The following is an 18,919-nucleotide window of genomic DNA, read 5'->3' as shown; positions in this document are numbered from 1 at the left end:
GACTAGTTGATAATAGAGCTTAGATAAACATCTTGTGATTTTTTTTCTCCTGCTCTTTTCATATCTTTACAGGAGAATGTATATCACAGACATGAAAATTAGGAAGTTTAGGAGAAAGCTGTTGGTGAATCATGGCTCCAAAGTGGGGATATCCTGGTGAGGTAGAGAGTTCTTGAGTCTGACATGAATTGCTCTAGAGATGAACACCAAGAGGAGCAGATTTCATCCTTGCTTTCCATGTTGGAGTGTCCCTTCACTCTGATCTGTTCTTTGAATCATGGAAACATAGAATCATTTTCGTTGGAAAAGACCTTTAAGATGATTCAGTCCAACCATTCTCTATCAAGGCTGGTGGTGCTAAACCGTGTCCCTTAGCACCACATCTCTGCATCTTTGAAACACCTCCAGGGATAGGAATTCAAGCACCTCCCTGGAGAGCCTGTTCCAGGGTTTGAGAACACTTTCAGTCAAAAAGTTTATTCTGCTGTCCAACCTAAACCTCCTCTAGGGCTACTTGAAGTCACTTCCTCTCATCCTGTCACTTCTTACTAGGAGGAAGAAACTGATCCCCATGTGGCTCCAACCTTCTTTGAGGAAGTTGTAGGGAGCCAGAAGGTCTCTCCTCAGCCTTCTTTTCACCTGTTGTTAAACAATCTGTGTGTGACAGCTTCCTTGAGCCACCTGCATGGTGAAGCCTGTGTCATCCTCAATGCAGATTACACTGTGTGGTGGATGTCTGCTGTACTCCATCCTCAATAGCGGTTATTTGGGGTTGGTAATTACCATTGATGGGTTCCTCACATGAAATGGGCTCCATTGTGGCTGTGGAGTGGGATGGAGGAGCTTCTGAAGGTCTCTAGTGGAAACTGGGCTCCTCAACAATGCAGTGCAGGGAGTGATTGAATGCTGTAGACTTAGCCAGAGGCTGGTGAATGCCAGCTTTGAGATTCACCTTCTAGATGGCTTTTCTTTCCTTCCTTCCTGAATTCTTTCCTTCTGAATTCCAAATTCCTTCTGAATTCCTCCTTTCCATCTCTCCTTCCCTCCTTACAGTAGCCGCTTAGCTCTGAGAAGTGGGTAGGAGAAACATGAGAACAAGCTGACACCATTCAACCCACTTGATCCTACTGCTCAGTGGTGTCAAAACCACATGGGCATGCAGAGGCCTTTAAAAGACAGGAAGCACTTGAGCTGGGGAGCTTGAGTTTTGGGGTTAACTCGTGCGTTTAGTGCACCCTAGAAGATCTGCTTGGTGCTTTTATCAGCACACTGACCCAGGTTGCCACTCAGGAGCTAGACCCATGTCCAGCACAGTGGATGGAGAGATGGACACAAGTCCAAGGAGAGGGGAAAGTGCTTCAGCACTTTCCTCTCTGTTGTCCATCTTCTGCTCCCTTGTCACATGCTGTCCCCCAGTGCTGGGAAAGGAACGAGGATCAAGCAGGAGGGTGAGCCAAGCTTGGAGATACTTGAGAAGTTCAACCTGGGAATGCCAGGCTGGATGGAACCTCTCATTCCAGCCCCGTAAGGTCACTGGGTGGTTGCTGGTCGGCCCAGTAACCCAGCTTCACCTTCCTCCCTCCCTTCACCTCCTTGTGCCAAGCTCCTTCATGGAAAATGTTAATTCAAGTCATTCCCAGGACTGAGCCAGGACTTTCCAGCAGTTGTTGCCTCCTTCTTTGCCAGGTCCATGCTAAAGAAGGTTGTGCCCTGCAAACCGTCTGGTCCCCATCCTGCTCCCTGTGCGTGCTGGGGCCAGTTGGGCCATTTAAGGCTTTGTGAGTCGTTAGCAGCACCTAGAATTTCACCCAGAGCTGCCATGCCAGCCAGGAAGGAGTCCTGAGTGCCAACTGGGTGTCATCCCAGCTCCACGGCCAGTCTGGGCTGTGAGGGGAGCCCCAGAGTGGGGAGACTGGAGTGGGGACAGCATCAATGGGATGATGATGGTGATGCCATCATCCTCACCTGCACCCGATGAAGCGGAAGTGCTTCTCCTCAGGGTGGGTTTTTTCTTCAGGGGTGCTGTGTATTATCTCTGGTCTCTGTTGGAAGGAACCAGAGGGTTTTCTTTCTGTTTTTATGGGCCAACCTGTGGGCTGGCAGGGGTCCCATGGGGGTATAATTAACCACCCCAACAGGTGGAGGAGATCAGACGGCCCCCAGCAGCAGGGTGCACCCACAGCCCCTCTCAGCTTCACCCCAGTTGACACATGGCAGACAACAACCCCGCCCAGGCATGTTCTCTTTGGCACGTGTGGGCGAGAGCAGAAGAGCTGCCATAAATAAACAGAAGGGGCTTTTCCAGCCACCAGGGAGGAGATCCCAGACTCACCATCCCACCCCTGCCTGAAACAGCAGTGATGGACGCGGCATCAATGGCAGGAGGGAGTGCGGCGTGGAAGAGCCATTAGAAACCGGAGCTGGGGATGTGGCCTTGGGATTAGTCACACATGGTTTGTTTTCTTTATGAAGTAGCTTCTTGCCATGGAGCCAATAAAGGTGGTGTGGTGCAATGATTGACGTAGAGGTCAGTGCTGGTGGGACCATTGAGGAGGTGGAACATCCCAATCCTGGCATCTAGATGGGACAGCAGCACCATCTGCTCTGTGGGGATTTGGAACTGGTCTCTTGGTTGCCCCCAGGGGAAGAAACAGCCACTTTTCTTGGCTTTTCCTCCCCAAAAACATCATTGCTGTGTTGCCAGTAGCATCCTGGCCTGCATCAGGAGCAGTGTGGCCAGCAGGACCAGGGAGGTTATTCTTCCCCTGTACTCAGCACTGGTCAGGCCACACCTTGAGTACTGTGTCCAGTTCTGGGCTCCTCAATTCAGGAGAGATGTTGAGGTGCTGGAACGTGTCCAGAGAAGGGCAACAAGGCTGGTGAGGGGCCTGGAACACAAACCCTATGAGGAGAGGCTGAGGGAGCTGGGGGCGTGCAGCCTGGAGAAGAGGAGGTTCAGGGGTGACCTCATTGCTGTCTCAACTACCTGAAGGGAGGCTGTAGCCAGTGGGGGTTGGTCTCTTTGGCCAGACAAGCAGCAACAGAACAAGGGGACACAGTCTCAAGTTGTGCCAAGGGAGGTCTAGGCTGCATGTTAGGAGGAAGTTCTTCCCAGAGAGAGCGACTGGCATTGGAATGGGCTGCCCAGGGAGGTGGTGGAGTCACCACCTGTGGAGGTGTTCAAGAAAAGCCTGGATGAGGCACTTAGTGCCATGGTCTAGTTGATTGGCTAGGGCTGGGTGCTAGGTTGGACTGGATAATCTTGGAAGTCTCTTCCAACCTGGTTGATTCTATGATTCTTTTCTCCTCCTTTTCCCCTTTCCCAAGTCCATTGTCTTCTGGGAGCTGCTATATGGGAGCCCATCTCCCACCTTTGGGCAGAAGCTTTGAAGAGGTGCCACTCTGACAATACTTGGCAGTGATTGACTTAAGATGGGGCTTTAGTTAACAGGAGGTTTGCAGGCTGTCACCATTGTGGCATGGATGGAGATCCAGAAGTGGTGGTGGACTAGAAACCTTCCAGCATGCTATAGATCTGATCTGTCACTAGGCCAACTTGCTATTACTTGAGACAGATGCTCTTGGCTCTAGTTAGTTTGGGTTGGAAGTGACCTTAAAGATCACCTAGTTAACTCCTCTGCCACCTTCCACTAGACTGGGTTGCTCAAGGCCTCATCCAACCTGGCCTTCAGCTTCCAGGGAGGGAGCATCCATAACATCCCTGGGCAACATGTTCCAGTGTTTCATCACCCACATAGTGGAGTGTTGATGCAAATCAGAAAGATGACTTTTGAGAGTCCATCCCTCCCAGGTTGCTGCCTGATTTTGTATGAAGCATGAGCTCCTGAGGATTTGCTCTTGCTTCCTTTGGGATCCACCTGTCCTGGCAAAGCAGGCTCAACACCTCTGCCCATGCTTCACCATGGCAGGTGGGCACTGTCCAGTCATCAGCTTGGAACAGGCAGGAGCCATCTGTGCCTGCATGGCTTGGATGCTCTAGTCTCTAGGGATGCTCTTCCAGGGCTGGTCCAGGAGAGGAAGAGAACAAGCCACCTTCTGGGCTGCATCCAGAGCAGCATGGGCAGTAGGTCAAGGAAGACGACTTTGCCCATCTGCTCTGCTGTGGTGAGACCTCACTGTATCCAGCTCTGGACTCCTCATCACAGGAGACACATGGACTTTTGGAGCAGAGCCAGAGAAGGACAGAGAAGTGGTCAGAGGGATGGAAGCCCTCTGCTGTGAGGACAGGCTGGAAGAGTTGGGGTTGTTCAGCCTAGAGGAGAGAGGGCTTCAGGGAGAACTTGTGGTGACCTTTCAGGGCTTAAAGGGGACAATAAGAAAGATGGGGAGAGTCTTTTACCAGGGCCTGTTGTGGCAGGACAAGGAGTGATGGTTTGAAACTAAAAGAGGGAGATTCAGACTGGAGAGAAGGAAGAAACTTCTTGTGGCAATGTTGGTGAGACCCTGGTCCAGGTTGCCATGAGAGGTGGAACCATTCCAAGTCAGGCTGTCTGGGGCTCTGAGCACCCTGCTATAGTTGAAGATGTCCCTGCTGACTGTGATGGAGTTGGACTAGGTGACCTTTAAAGGTGTTTTCCAACCCAAACCAGTGTGTGATGGTATGAAGATAGGACTTTGGAGTAATGGCAGAGCATGGGCACTGTTTGGAGATGACTCTGCTTTCAGATTGTCTATTGTCCTGGAGATGTCTTTGCCTAATCCCTTCAAACAGAGAGAAGAAGTCAGAGGGAGTGGGGTTTTTAAGTAACTTTTCAGTCAAAAAGCAGCTCTGTGGCTGTGGGGTCCCCCCCATTGAGCCAGGGTCCATGTGTCCATCTGGATCCCCAGCCCTCCTGCTGCTCAATGACATCTCCAACCTCCACCAGATGAGCTCTTTGCTTTACTTCTGATTTCAGCAGCTGGCCTCAGGCAGCAGAGCTGCTGAATGCTTCTGCCCTTTTGAGGAGAGAGCTCTCAGGCCTCAGCAGGGCTCCCGCTCAATCCCAAAGGTCACCACGGGGAGCTGCTCCTCTGCCCCCAAAGTCAAGTTGCATTTAAAGGGCAGGAGCTCCCCTACATCCTGCCTTGGTGGGAAGAGGCACTTTTATAAACAGCGTGAGCAAAGAATCCCAGCATGATGGGGGTTGGAAGGGACCTCTGGAGATCACCCAGTCCAACCCCTCTGCTAAAGCAGGGGCACCCACAGCAGGATCACAATGGCCAGGTGGGTTTGGAAGCTCTCCAGAGAAGGAGACTCCACAACCTCTCTGGGCAGCCTGCTACTATGCTTTCAACCCTCCAAGCCAAGAGGCTTCTCCTTGTGGAACCTTCTGGCTTCCAGTTTGTGCCCGGTGCCCCTTGTCTTGTCACTGGGCACCACTGACAAGAGTCTGGCCCCAGCCTCTTTCCCCCCACCCTTCAGCTCTTGCTGAGCATTGAGCAGATCCCCTCTCAGGCTGCTCTTCTCCAGGCTAAACAGCCCCAGGGCTCTCAGCCTGTCCTCTCACAGAGTTGCTCCAGGCCCCTCAGCAGTTTCAGAGCCTCCAGGACTCTTTCCTGTAGTTCTGTGTCTGTCTTGATCTGGGCCCAGGACTCCAGCTGTCGCCTCACCAGGGCAGAGCAGAGAAGGAGAACCTCCCTCCACCTGCTGGCACACTCTTCTTCATGCACCCAGGAGACCAGTGGATGTCTTGGCCATGAGGGCACATTGCTCACCATGGCAAACGTGTCCAGCAGCACTCCCAGGTCCTTCTCCTTGGAGCTGCTTTCCAACAAGTTCCCCCCTCACCTGTGCTGGTGCAGGAGGTTGTTCCTTCCCAGCTGCAGGACTCCATGTTTGTCTTTGTTGAACTTCATGAGGTTCCTCTTCACTCAACTCTCCAACCTGTCCAGGTTGATGTTGGAATGCAAAAGGAAGCACCAACACATCCTTCTCTTCCTTTAGCAATGTCTTGGTGCCACCAGAAGATCCCCAGAAGGGCTGTGAAGGAACCTGTGCTCTCCAGGGGGTTTCCCTGCCATTCCCAACATTCCTCTTTGTTTTTTTTCCCTTGCAGTGCAAGAAGAAGCACACACTGGTGTGCCCTGACTTTGCCAAGAAAGGTGTCTGCCCCAGAGGTGCCAAGTGCAAGCTGCTGCACCCCCAGAAGAAGCGCCACTTGAGAGATGAAGAAGATGGAGACCGCAGTGACCCTCCCTCCAAGTGGAGAAAGGTCTTGGAGGAGACAGGCAGGTAGGAAAGACCAGAAGAAATTAACTTATCTTCTAGGTATTTCCTCCTCCAGATATGTGTTTGTGTGCTGGCTTCTTCCAAGGTTGTGCTAATGTGGGCCACTGTGTTGTGTTCTTGATAGAGCCACCCTGAGCAGTAGGGTTGGGCAGGGTCTGTGCTTCAGGGAGAGCTCTCCAGGCAGAGCTGATGGAGAGGAAAGAGAGGATAGTTCACATCCTGCTACCTAAGGTGTGCTGTAGGAGTGGCTCTTAGAAATGTGCTGCACAGAGCTTCAGCAGCTCCAGGTATCTCCAAGCCTTTGGTGGACATTTCTCCTAGGAGATAGAGGATGCCTGATGGAGACTCCACCACTGACAGTGAGTACAGCTTATCCATAACTCTGAGGGATATGAAGGCATCCTCCCTCTTCCTCTCTCTTCCTCAAACTCATGGTGAAGTGCAGAGCCGAGCCCTCACTGTGGCATGGAAGGGCTCACCGTCAGAGCTGGACTCACTGCCTGAAGAAACAGAGCTGGGGATGGACATGGAGATACATGGAGATGAAACTTTGATACTGGGCTGGGTCCTTGGTTTTAATCCTTGGAAGCTCTCTGAGCTCTCTCTTATGCTTTTGAGCATTGGAACAGAGCTCACAGACTGATGATGGACACAGTTTTCCTCGTCTTTACAGGGAAGTGAATAATCTTGAGCATGGCATGTCATTGTCTTCTGCTCTCATCCCTGGGTCCTGCCTGCAGAAGGTCTTAATCCCAAAGTCATTAAAGCCACAAAGGCAAAACCTAAAGACCTTAGTTAACTAGAGGAGAAAATGTGTGCTTGGATGTTCCACTCCTCCATGACTTTTTGCTGTGGGGCATGGGGGTGAAGGTGGGGTGGGATGGAATGGAGAGATCTGGAAGCTTTCCTGGTCCATACTCTTGCTTGGTCCTGGGCCTCATCCTGGCCCTGCCTTGTAAGGTAGCAGAGGGGGACGAGTGCTCAACAGGCTCTCCCAACTTATCTCGGGTGACAGAAGAGCCTTGGAATGACACCCAGCTCACCTCCCAGTGTGAACGAGGTGTAAAATAGCTCCTTGTTCTTTTTAGGGAAGGAAGCATGAGCTCAGGGCTGGGTGGAGAGGACTCATTCCTCTTCTCTCCTGGAGACAGCTCCTGGCATCCTCCACTGGGACCAGAGCACGCCCTAGCTTGGAAGCATCTCAGGAGGGCTTTTTTTGCCTTTATTGGCACCATCGCTGGAGATGTGGAAGGAGCTGAAGTGTCACATTAGCTGGACTCAGAGGAGGGTGGCAGGGCTGGGGCTGAGCCAAGCACAGCAGAACATCTCCAAGCCATCCCTGCTCCTCTTGCCTTCCATCTCTCCTCTCCTCTGCTTGCTCAGCCCAGCCAACAGCCAGGCAGGGTCTCTGCACCTGCACAGATATCCCAGAGCTGGAAACATCTAAACTTCTCTAATTTAAAGGTGATGGAGCATTGGTCCAGGCTGCCCAGATAGGTAGTGCAGTCTCTTTCTCTGGAGACATTCAAAACCCACCTGCACATGTTCCTGTGTGACCTTCTCTAAGTGAACCTGCCTTGGAAGGGAGGTTGGGCTCAGTGATCTCCAGGGATCCCTTCCAACCCCTACCACTCTGTGAAATCTTGGAGAGGAGCACAGGACTTGAAAACCAGCTGGGGGGTGAGAAACTCTGGATGAATCCAAGATGGCTTCTGGGAAATGGGAGACATGTTGCAGGCTGGGGTGGAACTTGGAGAGATTTTGTTAGTGGGCATGGTGGTTCACCCCAACCTGTTACATTGCACCTGATGTTCCCAAGAGGGATCATTTTGTTTTCCTTCATTAGGTGGTGAAACACTGGAACAGGTTACTCAGAGAAGTTGTGGACACCTCATCCTTGGAAGTGTTTAAGACCAGGCTTGGAAGAGGCTTTGAGCAACCTGGTCTAGTGGAAAGTGTCTCTGCCCATGGCAAGGGAGTTGGAGCTGGATGATCTTAAAGTTCCCTTTCAACTCAAATCATTCTATGATTATTTTCACCTCCTGCAGAGATGATCCAGCTCAGCTCCATGATGATGGGGAAACAGCTGGACCCTCCAGCACAGAGCCAGAGGTGAAGTTTTGGAAGGCAGCCAACACCTCCCCAACCAGCTGCCTGCGAAAGCTGCCATCCTTCATCTCCCTCCAGTCCCCAGCATCTTCCAGTGACCAGAGCTGCAAACTGGAGAAGGATGAGGAGGACTTTGAGGATGAGCCAGGTAGGAAGCACTTGCTCAGAAGCTGCTCTGATTCACCGAGTGGGAAAGTTCTTCTCTCGCTGCTCTCCATGGGTTTGGGTGGGATTGATGTTCCTTGTGAATCACCAAACCAGTTAACAGTGGGAGCTCAAACTGGGATGGCAGTCAGGACTCACTCAGGAGTGTGAGCCCCTGGCTCTGCTCCTGAAACAACAAGGTAGGGTTTTGTCCTCCTATGTTATTACTAACTCTTCCCTCGTCCTCTAAATCATGCCAAGGTGAATCCATTGTCCCCGTGGACTGGGCACCGGTGAGGCCGCACCTCGAACCCTCTGTTCAGTTTTGGGCCCCTCTCTCCTAGAAGGACATTGAGAGATCCAAGGACATTGCTGATCCAAGCCAGGATGCTGGTGGCCTTCTTGGCCACCCAGACGCACCTGGGTCTTTCTCTGCTGGCAGTTTCCAGCCACTCTGCTCCAAGCCTGGAGCCTTTGTGGGATTGTTGTGACCCAAGTGCAGCACCCAGTATTGGCTTCAGCACATTGATGCAGCCTGGCAGATCCCTCTGTAAAGTCTTCCTACGGTAGAACAGATCAACTCCTGGAGTGACTGAACCCAGGATTCAGGATGCAGCCCCTCCAGTGCTCAGTCCACAGGGACAATTGCTTCCCTACTCCTGCTGATCATGCTGTTGCTGATCACTGCAAGAACACTGGAACAGGCTGCCTGAAGGGGTTGTGGAGTCTCCTTCTCTGGAGACATTCAACCCCCATCCCGCCCTGAGACGTGTTCCTGTGTGACCTATTCTAGGTGACCCTGCTCTGGCAGGGAGCTTGGGCTCAATGATCTTTCAAGGTCCATTTCAACCCATAATATTCTGTCATTCTGCGATCCAAGCCAGGATGCTGGTGGCCTCCTTGGCCACCTGGGCAAACACTGGCTGATGTTCAGATGGGCTCCTCTAACACCCATTTCTAGGTAATGACCTTTTCCATGTTTCACCTCCCAGTCGAATAGCCTGGTACTGAAGCCTAACTGGCCTCCTTGTGCTAATTGTAACCAAGCTCACCAGTGCAAACCCTTCCAATGGAGTGCTAATTTAATTAGAAAGCACCCATTTTTAGTTAATTTGTTCGAGAAGATCACTGCAAGCTCCTGGAGAGAACAGATGTTTCCTCCTTCTCCCTCGCTGAACATTCAGGGCTTTGTAAATGGCTCCGCTCAGCCTTGTTTAGGAGAGAAAAGAGGATTTTATAGCCTCCAACGACCCTTTTCTGTAAACATTTTACAGCTCTCTGCACGTCTGAGTGACGATAAAGCCCGAGCAGCTCGGCAGGCTGCAGCTCTGCCACCATAAGGCCATCATTTTATTGTCATATTTCATGGCCGTAACGTTAATGGAAGATGCTCGCTCCACTCTTTTGTGTTTTAACGGCTCCGCTGAGCACCTTCCACACCCTTCCACCTCTGCAGAGGGGTTGGTGGAGGTGCATCTCGCCAAGGTTTGTTTACAGCTCTGGCTGCTGGAGGAATCACTTTGGAAATCACAGAAGCATAGAATGGTAGGGATTGGAAGAGACCTCTGGAGTTCGTCGAGTCCAGCCCCTCTGCCAAAACAGGAGCACCTAGGGCAGGTCACACAGGAGTGCATCCAGGTGGCTCTTGAAAGTCTCCAGAGAAGGAGACTCCACCACCTCCCTGGGCAGCCTGCTCCAGGGCTCCAGCACCCTCACAGTAAAGAAGTTTCCCCTCATGGTGAACTTCCTGGGTTCAGTTTCTATCTGTTGCCCCTTGTCCACTGAAAGAGACTTGCCCCTTCTGCTTGACCCCACCCTTCAGACATCTACAAACATTGATAAGATCTTCTCTCAGTCTTCTCCAGGCTAAACAGCCTCAGGTCTCTCAGCCTTTCCAGTTCCTTCATCATCCTCACAGCCTCCATTGGATTCTCCTCAGTAGAACCTGTGCCTTTTGAGCTGGGGAGCCCAGAACTGGACACAATACTCCAGATGTGATCTCACTAGGGCAGAGCAGCGGGGCAGAAGAACTTCCCTTAACCCACTGGCCACACTGGTCTTAATACACCCCAGGATACCATAGACCTTCTTGGCCACAGGGGATTGAAAGGGACCTCTGGAGATCATCTAGTCCAATTTCCCTGCTAGGGTCACTTAGATCTGGCTGCATTGAAGTGCCTCCACCATGGCAGCAGGACACCAAGCTCTGAAGTGTGCAAGAAAAGGAAAAGGGACTTGGGAGCATCCTTGATGTGTTTTGTCCTAAACTCAGCCTTCCCATCACTTCCTTCCCTTGAGGCCTTCTGCTCTCAAGGGGCAATTTAGCAGGAGCAAGAAATCACCATCTACTGTCCTTATGGTACCCATGAACCCTCTCTGTCTCATGACTCATCAGCCAGGAGGGCTTCAGGGCAGCATGAACCTTGGTGGCCCTTTCTTGACTCTTCTCCTGGCACTTGGCAGATTTCTTGTCATAGAAACTGTAATGCCTCCACTTGGCAGCTGGTGATGGGATGCTTCCATGGATATCCTGATCTTGCTCTGTGATCCTGCTGCAGGTAGATGCTTCCCTCACCAGCTCCTTGGCCAAGGAAGGAAACTTTAATTAAGAGAGTGTCCAAACTCTTTCCTAACTGAATTAACCAACCTCTAATAGAATTGCTTCTTCTAATGCAAAGATCTATTGAGCTGCAGGTAGTGGTGGGCTGGTGGAGCAGGACCATCTCTTGAGCAGGACAGCACCTATCAGGCTAATTGGTTTCCTGTTGATGGGCTGCATCTGCTTGGGTCGTTAGCAATTGCATCTTCTCCTCCTGAGTCAGCAGGTCCTTAGGAGTTTGGTGGGGCATTCTGCAGTGGGGGAGGTTTAGGTTGCTTTCATACACCCTGGGTAGTAGATCCAGACTGTTTGGTCATGAGTGATTCCTTCCCAGCCTGGAGAGACAGGTAGACTGGTATCCATGGTGGACTTGCCCATCCCTCTGCAGCAGTGTTTTGTATCTCACAACCCTTGCCTTCATCCCTCCATCCTTCCATCCTTCCGTTGCTGTCCTTCCATCCTTCCATCTCCAGCCATCCATCTTTCAATCCTTCCATTTCCATTCCTCCATCTCCATCCCTCCGTCCTTCAGTCCTTCCATCTCTGTCTCTCCATCTTTCAAACCTTCCATCTCCATCCCTCCATTATTCTGTCTCCACCCCTGACTAAAGCCCTAATCCTGTTGCAAGACACCCTCAGGTTTGGGGTCCCATACAGCTTTGAGGTGCTGCAGACAACATGGCTATTGAAGGCTGGGTTTGGGTCTCCTCATGTCTTGGTGACTCTGAGAAGGTCTCAAAGTCAAAATCTTCATTACCATTTAATTTCTTTATTGCAAAGTGGCCAATTTAGTTGAAACTTCCAATAAACCAGATGAATGTGGTGACTTCTCCTAATTGGGCTCTCACTCTGAATCAAAAGCATCATTTCTAAGGCTGTCAGAAATACTCTCCCATTCACTCCCCACCTGGACCAAGCCTCCTGCATGTTTCCAATCCTCTTCCCTAATTGATCTGCAGAAGACTTTCAGACCTGCCAAGTCTGGCTCCTTGGCTAGGACTGAAATTTGCTTCCCGCATATTAATTTTTTCCCAGTTTTTGTAGGGTCTTGTCCACTTCTGGAGTTGGAGGGAGCTGGAAGGTCCCCCCTCATCCTCCTTTTCTCCAGGCTTAACAACTCCAGTGCCCCTAACCACTCCTCACCAGACCTGAGCTCCAGACCCTTCATCAGCTTCATTGCCCTTCTCTGGACCCACTCCAGCTCCTCAATGTCCTTCTTGAAGTGAAGGGCTCAAAACCAACACAGAATTCTAGGCATGGTCTCAACAGTGTCTAGTCCAGGGGGTCAATCACTTGCCTGGTCCTGCTGGCCACATTCTTGTTGATCCAAGCCAGGATGATGGTGGCCTTCTTGGCCTCCTGAGCACACAGGGGCTATCAACACTCCCAATTCTTTTACCCTCACTCGTGACTCAGAAGGTCAGGGTGGAGTTTTTGGTGCAGGGTGTCTCACCAGTCTAATTTAGTGCAGGATCAAGCCAGGGAGATCCAGCCCCTCGAGCTGCTCTTTCAGTATCAAAAACAATTTGAGAAAAGTGATTCCACAAATTCCAGGGGAGAGGATTCTGCCCCTCTGCCCTCCTTTCTGAGTCAGTTCCTTACATAAGCCAAAGTCTGCCCTTCAGAAGTTCAGTGTGGAGGCTTTGTTGGTGCCCCTCCTGGCTTCACTGCATGTTGAAAACTCTGTGATTCCATGGTCACTGGACCCCAGGCAGCCTCCGACCACCAGCCCCTCTCTGTTAACAACAGGTCAAGCAGGGCTGTTCATGTAACAGCTGAGATAAGAAGTCCTCCATACACTCTAGGAACCTTCTAGACTGCCTCTTCTCTGCAGTGTTAAAGTCCCAGCAGATGTCTGGCAGGTTAAAGTCACCCACAAGAACAAGGGCAGGTGATCTTGAGGCAGCCTCCATCTGCTTAAAGAATAATAACTCAACCTCTTCTTCCTGGTTAGGTGGTCTATAACAGACCCCAACCAGGACATCAACCTTGTTGGCCTTCCTTTAATTCTTACCCATAGGGACTCAAACTGATCATCCTTAATCTCTACCTCCGTGACATCCAGAGCATCCCTAATGCATAGGGCCACTCACTCCTCCACCCCTTCTCCCTTGCCTGTCTCTCCTGAAGAGCCTGTAGCCACTGACTACAGCACTCCAGTTGTGACAGTCATCCCACCACGATTCTGTGATGGCAACAACATCGTAGTTTGCCTCTTGTACCAAGGCTTCCTGCTCCTCTTGTTTGTTACCCACACTGCATGCATTGGTGTACATACACTTCAGCTGGGCTGCTGCTTTTACCACCCTCAGCCTCCTTCAGTTTGTCTCTAGTGCTGTTGTGTTTAACCCCCTCCCCCTTCCACTCTAGTTTAAAGCCCTTTCACCAAGCCCAGCCAGCTCATGTGCCAGGATCTTCCTCCCTCTCTGAGCCAGTTGTACCCCATCTGTTGCTAGCAGACCTGGGGCCATATGAAGTTCCCCAAGATCAAAGAACCCAAAATGTTGTTGGTGGCACCAGCCCCTGAGCCACTTGTTAATCAGGTATGATTTCCTATTCCTTTCAGCATTCCAACCTGCCACTAAGGGTATAGATAAAAAGATTACCTGTGCCTAGTTGCAGATATCCCTGCTGACTGCAGGGGGGTTGGACTAGATGACCTCTAAAGGTCCTTTCCAACCCAAACCACTTGATGTTTCCATGATTCCCAGACATTTTCCTTCTCCCCATCTCCCTCCCAGCCTAGAAGCAAGGGAAAAAAAGCAATTTTTAACCCCTTGGTGATCAGAAGTGATGTGAGCAGACAGAGGATCTGGCCTTTATGATCCTAAAGGTCTCTTCCAGTGGAAGCAATTCTGTGATCTGGTGACAGGGACCAGAACCACCTCCTTTCATCCCCTGTGTGAGGGGGATTTCCCACCTTTAAACCTGTTTTCAATCCCCCTCAAAGCAGCATCTGGAAGAAAGAAATTTGGTTTGATCTTCCCTGTTGGGTGCAGCTGGAGCCTCTCAGCAGCATCTGGGGGACAGCCAAGTTCTATCAAAAAATCTAATGGTACCACCTGAAGCTTGATTTACTGCTCTGTCCACCCCTTGGACTTGATAATATATTTCCATTAGATTCCCTTCTTCCCCTTCCCTTCTCCTCCTCAAGAGTGGCAAGTTTCTCCATCTGCCTGACACCTTCTTAGGCTTAGGCAAAATAAATGTTGATTTTCATCAAGAGGAAGGATGTTGGAAGTCCTAATTCTGCAGTGAGGCTGACAAGCTCAGCAAAAGCCACCCAGCTTTGGATGGAGAGCTCATGATCCAGGCCTGGTTCTTCTCCTTTGGAAGCAGTTCCATCATCGTAATGAAAAAGGAGTTTCTTAGCCTGGCTTGCACTAACTAGAAATGATTTACCTGGTTCCTAGAAGATGGATTGGGAGGCTGCGGAGATGCAGAGGAGGAAGGGGAGGAGGGGGTGGGAGGAGGAGGGTGAGATTGAAGGCACTTTGAGATGCAGCCCAAGATTGATCACGCCATTTGCAGGATCTCCCATGCACAAAAGCAGAAAATATATTTTCCTTTGCTGGGAAGTGAGGGAAGTGACACCACCCCCACCTTTTTCTCCAGGTTTTTTTCCCCTCCCTGGTCCTTTGGCCTGTGACATTTGCCCATCCCCAGCTATTCCCTGTTTTTCAGGAGCAGCATCCCAGCATCCCCCTCCATCTCCCTGGTGAGAATCTGGACCTTTCTAGGCCGTTTACAACCACTTTTTGGGATTTCTTTCCTTGTGACCCTCCTTGCTTTTCTGAGGAATGAGTTTCACATCAAGCATGGATGCTCTGAAAGCTTCTCAGCTCCATGCAAGGTTGCACCAAAGTCAGGAGCCTAATTGTGGTTGATTTCCTAATCATCTTTTTCCCTTTTCCCTCTCCAAAAAAAGAGGAGAAATTTATATTTCTACTTCTTTAATAATCTTTGCTCTGAGTTACAAAGTGCAGGTTTCATGTCACTGCCTGGATAGTAGCTCATGAAGTTTCCTCAGGAGAAAGGGAGACATTTCCACCCTTATAGGACCAAGACCACAGCTGCTAGTGAGTCAGCAATGAGTTGATGCCCATTGTGAGCCCTTGGGGTTGATGTGCAACAGCTCTGCTGGACTTTAATTACAACAACCAAGGTGAGACTTGGAAATCCCAAATTGGAGGAACTCCATCTGGCTCCTGGAGAATCAGGAGGGTGGTCAGAGGCTGAGTGAGGTGTGATGAGGGTCTGCTCAGGATGTAGGCATAGAGTCATGGAATCATGGAGTCATGGAATCAGAGACTGGTTCAGGCTGGAAGGGACCTTAAGAATCATCCAGTTCCAATCCCTTGGTATGACCAGGAGCACCTTCCACTAGACCAGGCTGCTCAAAGCCTCATCCATTCTGACTTTGCATCTGGGCCAAGTTGGACCAGGTTGATATCTGAGACCCTCTGAGGTAGGCACAGTGCTTCAGCAAGCAGAAGTCATCTTGGGAGGATGCTAGTGGTGGATTTGGTCCTTGTTACCAAAGCACCCATCATGAGTTAAACTCTTGCTTGCTGCTGCTCTGCTGTTACCTGCTCCAACCCAGACCTTAATTACAGCAACCAAGGTCTGATTTGGAGATCCCAAATTGGAAAATCCCTTCTGGCTCCATGCAGAATGGCTCCTGGAGAATCAGGAGGGTAGTCAGTGGCTGAGTGGGGTAGGATGAGGGTCTGCTCAAGGTGTGATGAGAGTCTGTGCCACATTGCTGTTCCTCAAAGCCAAACTGGGCTGCGTCGTCGTTGACGAATGGCCAAGCGCATGGTGGCTGCTGTGCAGCCTCTGATGTATGGGTGTTATATTAAGGGTGGAAAGGTGCTAAATGAGCCCTCTTTATTCTACATAAATTAGCTCCAAAGCCCATGTATCACTGCCACCACCATGCAGGCATTGGGGAGGTTTGTTTACCCAAGTTGAAATGCAAAGAAAAGCTCTTGGTGACTCCTCAGTTTTGGGTATTGCCTGAGGTTCTCACCCCTTCTACTTTCCCTGCCCCATAACTTTCTTCTTTGGGTTTTAAGGCTGCTAGAAGGTGTCCATGATCTCACCTCCACCTTTGCCATCATTTTACTATGTCCAGCTCTGGAGTTTTCAGCGGAGGGAAGATGTGGACCTGTTGGAGAAGGTCCATAGGAAGCCACAACGACAATGGAGGGCTGTGAGGACAGGCTGAGGGAGTTGGGGTTCAGTTTGGAGGAGAGAAGGAGAGACCTTCTTGTGGCCTTTCAGTATATAAAGGGGCCAGTGGGGCCAGACTTCATCAGGGCTTGTGACAGGGCAAGGGATGCTCCTGCACCCACATCCCAAGGGATTTCCAGGGCAAACCAAGCCAACCTCATTGACTTTTCTCTTGTTCTTCTTTCCACCCCCAGGTAGCACCAAATGGAAGAGGACTTTGCCACCGGCATCCTCACGGGACTCCGAAAACACCCGTCTGGAAGAGGGCAGCAAAGGTGGGTGCTGGCAGGGTTGGGTGCTGCTGTGGTGGAACTTCACTTTGAGGGTGGTGCAGCACTGGAGCAGGCTGAGAGGTGGTGGGGTCTCTGTCTCTGGAGTCGTTTAAAACCCACCTGGACACCATCTTGTGTCACCTGCTCTAGGTGGCAGGAGGGTTGGGCGAGAAACTTGGGAGGTGCCTTCCAACCCCTTTCATTCTGTGATGCTGTGGAGGACCCCCCTCATTTCCAGTGGCCATGTTCACCTCTGGTGTGTTGATCCACCATGACCAGGCAAAGAGAAGGCTGAGGGTGTCCAGATGACCTCACCTCCCACCAATCACCTTTTCCTTTCCTCTCTCCAGGCAAACAGCTGCAGATCAAGCCCCGGCTGTGAGCAAGACCCAACTCCATGGCAGCCAAACCAGCTCAGGAAGTGCAGAGCCAGGCATGGACCTGGCACCTACCTCAGGACACCAGAAGCAGACATGATACCACGTTCTCATCTTGTTTTTCTGGGCACATCATTTTGTCACGGAGCCAGGTGACATCGTTGAGGAAGCATCACCCATTGCTATGTGGAAGCAGCCTTGAAATGTTTTGATTTGCCAATAAATTGTCTTTGCAGCCTGTTTCTTGAAGGCAAGACCTACCACCAGCTTCCTTGGTTGCTTGTGGGGCTGAGAAGAAGATTCCATCCCCATTGATCCTCCCTCAGATCGTGGCTGTGCTGCTGTCCTGGACATGAGGTGACACAGGGACCTGGGGAGCTTAATGCTGTCACTCAATGTGCCCACGTTCAGGTCAGCCAGTATGTTGGTGACAAGCATGGCTAGTGGTCACAAGCCACCATGCTGTGATATAATGGGGTGGAAAGCCCCAGCCTGGCTCAGCCCTAATCTCTCCATGCTCAGATCCCACCTGCATTCATCCTGCTCCATCTCCTTGGTCCTGTGAGGAGATTTCTGGGAGCACAGCCACATTCCAAGAGCAAACGTGTGCTGGGAGCAGTGCTGAGCTCACACCAGATGCTCCTGCAGCATCTTGGGATGTCCCATGGCTGGCTGCATCCTAACTCCCACCTCCCCCGATCCCAGCAGGGGTTTGGTCTCCCTTGGAAGACACAAATCAGCTCTTCTGGTTTGTTTTCTTTTTGGAGGTCACTCCAAATCCAAGCAGGAGCAAAGCACAAAGGGAGCATTTTAGCAAGTGCTGTTGGCCATGTGGCTGCTGCCATGGTGGGGCTGTGCACCCATGGCTACAGCTTCCAGGGGGATTTTGGGGTGATGGATACTGTTCCCCTACATGGGTGGGATTTTGGAGTCAGCTGTAGGATTTCCTGCCAAGAGCTGGGAGCAGCCGTGTGAGGTGACCAGATTTGCCCATCTTCTGCTCCTCCATCCCAAGTCCTGCAGAGGAAGGACATTAGCAGGGCCATGGGTGAACGTTGGAGCACCTGGAAAACCCAGTAACCAGCAGCATTCAGTGGTGAGGTGGGTGATGGAACCACCACGGTGGTGTGGGCTCAGATGTGCCATGACCGTGGTGAGGTTTCACTCCCTGGCGAAGGCCCCCGCGGGGGTTTTTCCTTGCCTGGGTGAGCACCCATGGGTGCACACACCCCATATGGAGGGGTCTTGAGATCACTCCACGTGGATATTCTCCCCATCCCAGCTTGTGGTGAAGCCTTGGGTGACCTGAGTGACCAAAGCTACAATGTCCTCAATGCTTGTCACCTCCCCAGTCTCCTGTTTAAGGATGTTGCTCAACTGGAAGAAGGGAGCTTTAGTGCCACTTGGAGACCGGTGTGAGGTGGCTGTGTCCCCGCAGCCATTGCAGGGACCACTCCTACCCCAGTGCGTGTAAAAAGCCAGGTTTTGGATAATCCCTTGGTTGTCTCCGTTGCTCTTCAGTGTCTTTTATTAACCCTTTGTGTTTTGGTTTGTAAATAAAAAGGTTCTGCCCCAGGATTCCTGATCAGAGCCTGGCTTTGCTCATTGTTCGTCACAGACATCTTGAGAAGCTGGTGGAGGGGCCTCTCTGCTCTCCAAATCTGGCAAGGTTTTGCATTCACTTTTTCCTTCCTTCCCCCAAAAGTGTCAAATCATGGAATGGTTTTGGTTGGAAAAGACCTAGCTTTATCAAGGCTGGGGCTAAACCATGCCCCTCAGCATTGCATCTCTGTGGCTTTTAGACACCTCCAGGGATGAAAAATCAACCACTTCCCTGGGGAGCCTCTTACAATGAGCAGGCTGCTTCCTCTCGTGAAGAGGTTTCTTCTGATATCCAACCTAAACCTCCCCTGAGGCAACTTGATGCTATTTCCTTTTGTCTTGTCCGTTGTTC

General features: G+C 51.1%; 1 protein-coding gene across 1 annotated transcript in view; it reads left to right on the top strand.

Moving 5' to 3' along the window:
- ZC3H3 (zinc finger CCCH-type containing 3) overlaps window positions 1-18,543 on the top strand; it is a 161,414-nt gene extending 142,871 nt beyond the window's left edge. The window contains exons 10-13 of the mRNA XM_064154441.1: window positions 6,057-6,232; window positions 8,278-8,486; window positions 16,511-16,591; window positions 16,939-18,543. Of these exons, the coding sequence (XP_064010511.1) occupies window positions 6,057-6,232; window positions 8,278-8,486; window positions 16,511-16,591; window positions 16,939-16,970 (498 nt within the window). The 3' untranslated portion in view covers window positions 16,971-18,543. The remainder of the gene's footprint in view (window positions 1-6,056; window positions 6,233-8,277; window positions 8,487-16,510; window positions 16,592-16,938) is intronic.
- The last annotated feature ends 376 nt before the right edge of the window (window positions 18,544-18,919 follow it).

Source organism: Pogoniulus pusillus, chromosome 14 (assembly GCF_015220805.1).
Source record: "Pogoniulus pusillus isolate bPogPus1 chromosome 14, bPogPus1.pri, whole genome shotgun sequence".
Taxonomy (NCBI): domain Eukaryota; kingdom Metazoa; phylum Chordata; class Aves; order Piciformes; family Lybiidae; genus Pogoniulus; species Pogoniulus pusillus.
This window is presented reverse-complemented; position numbering and strand designations above follow the sequence as displayed.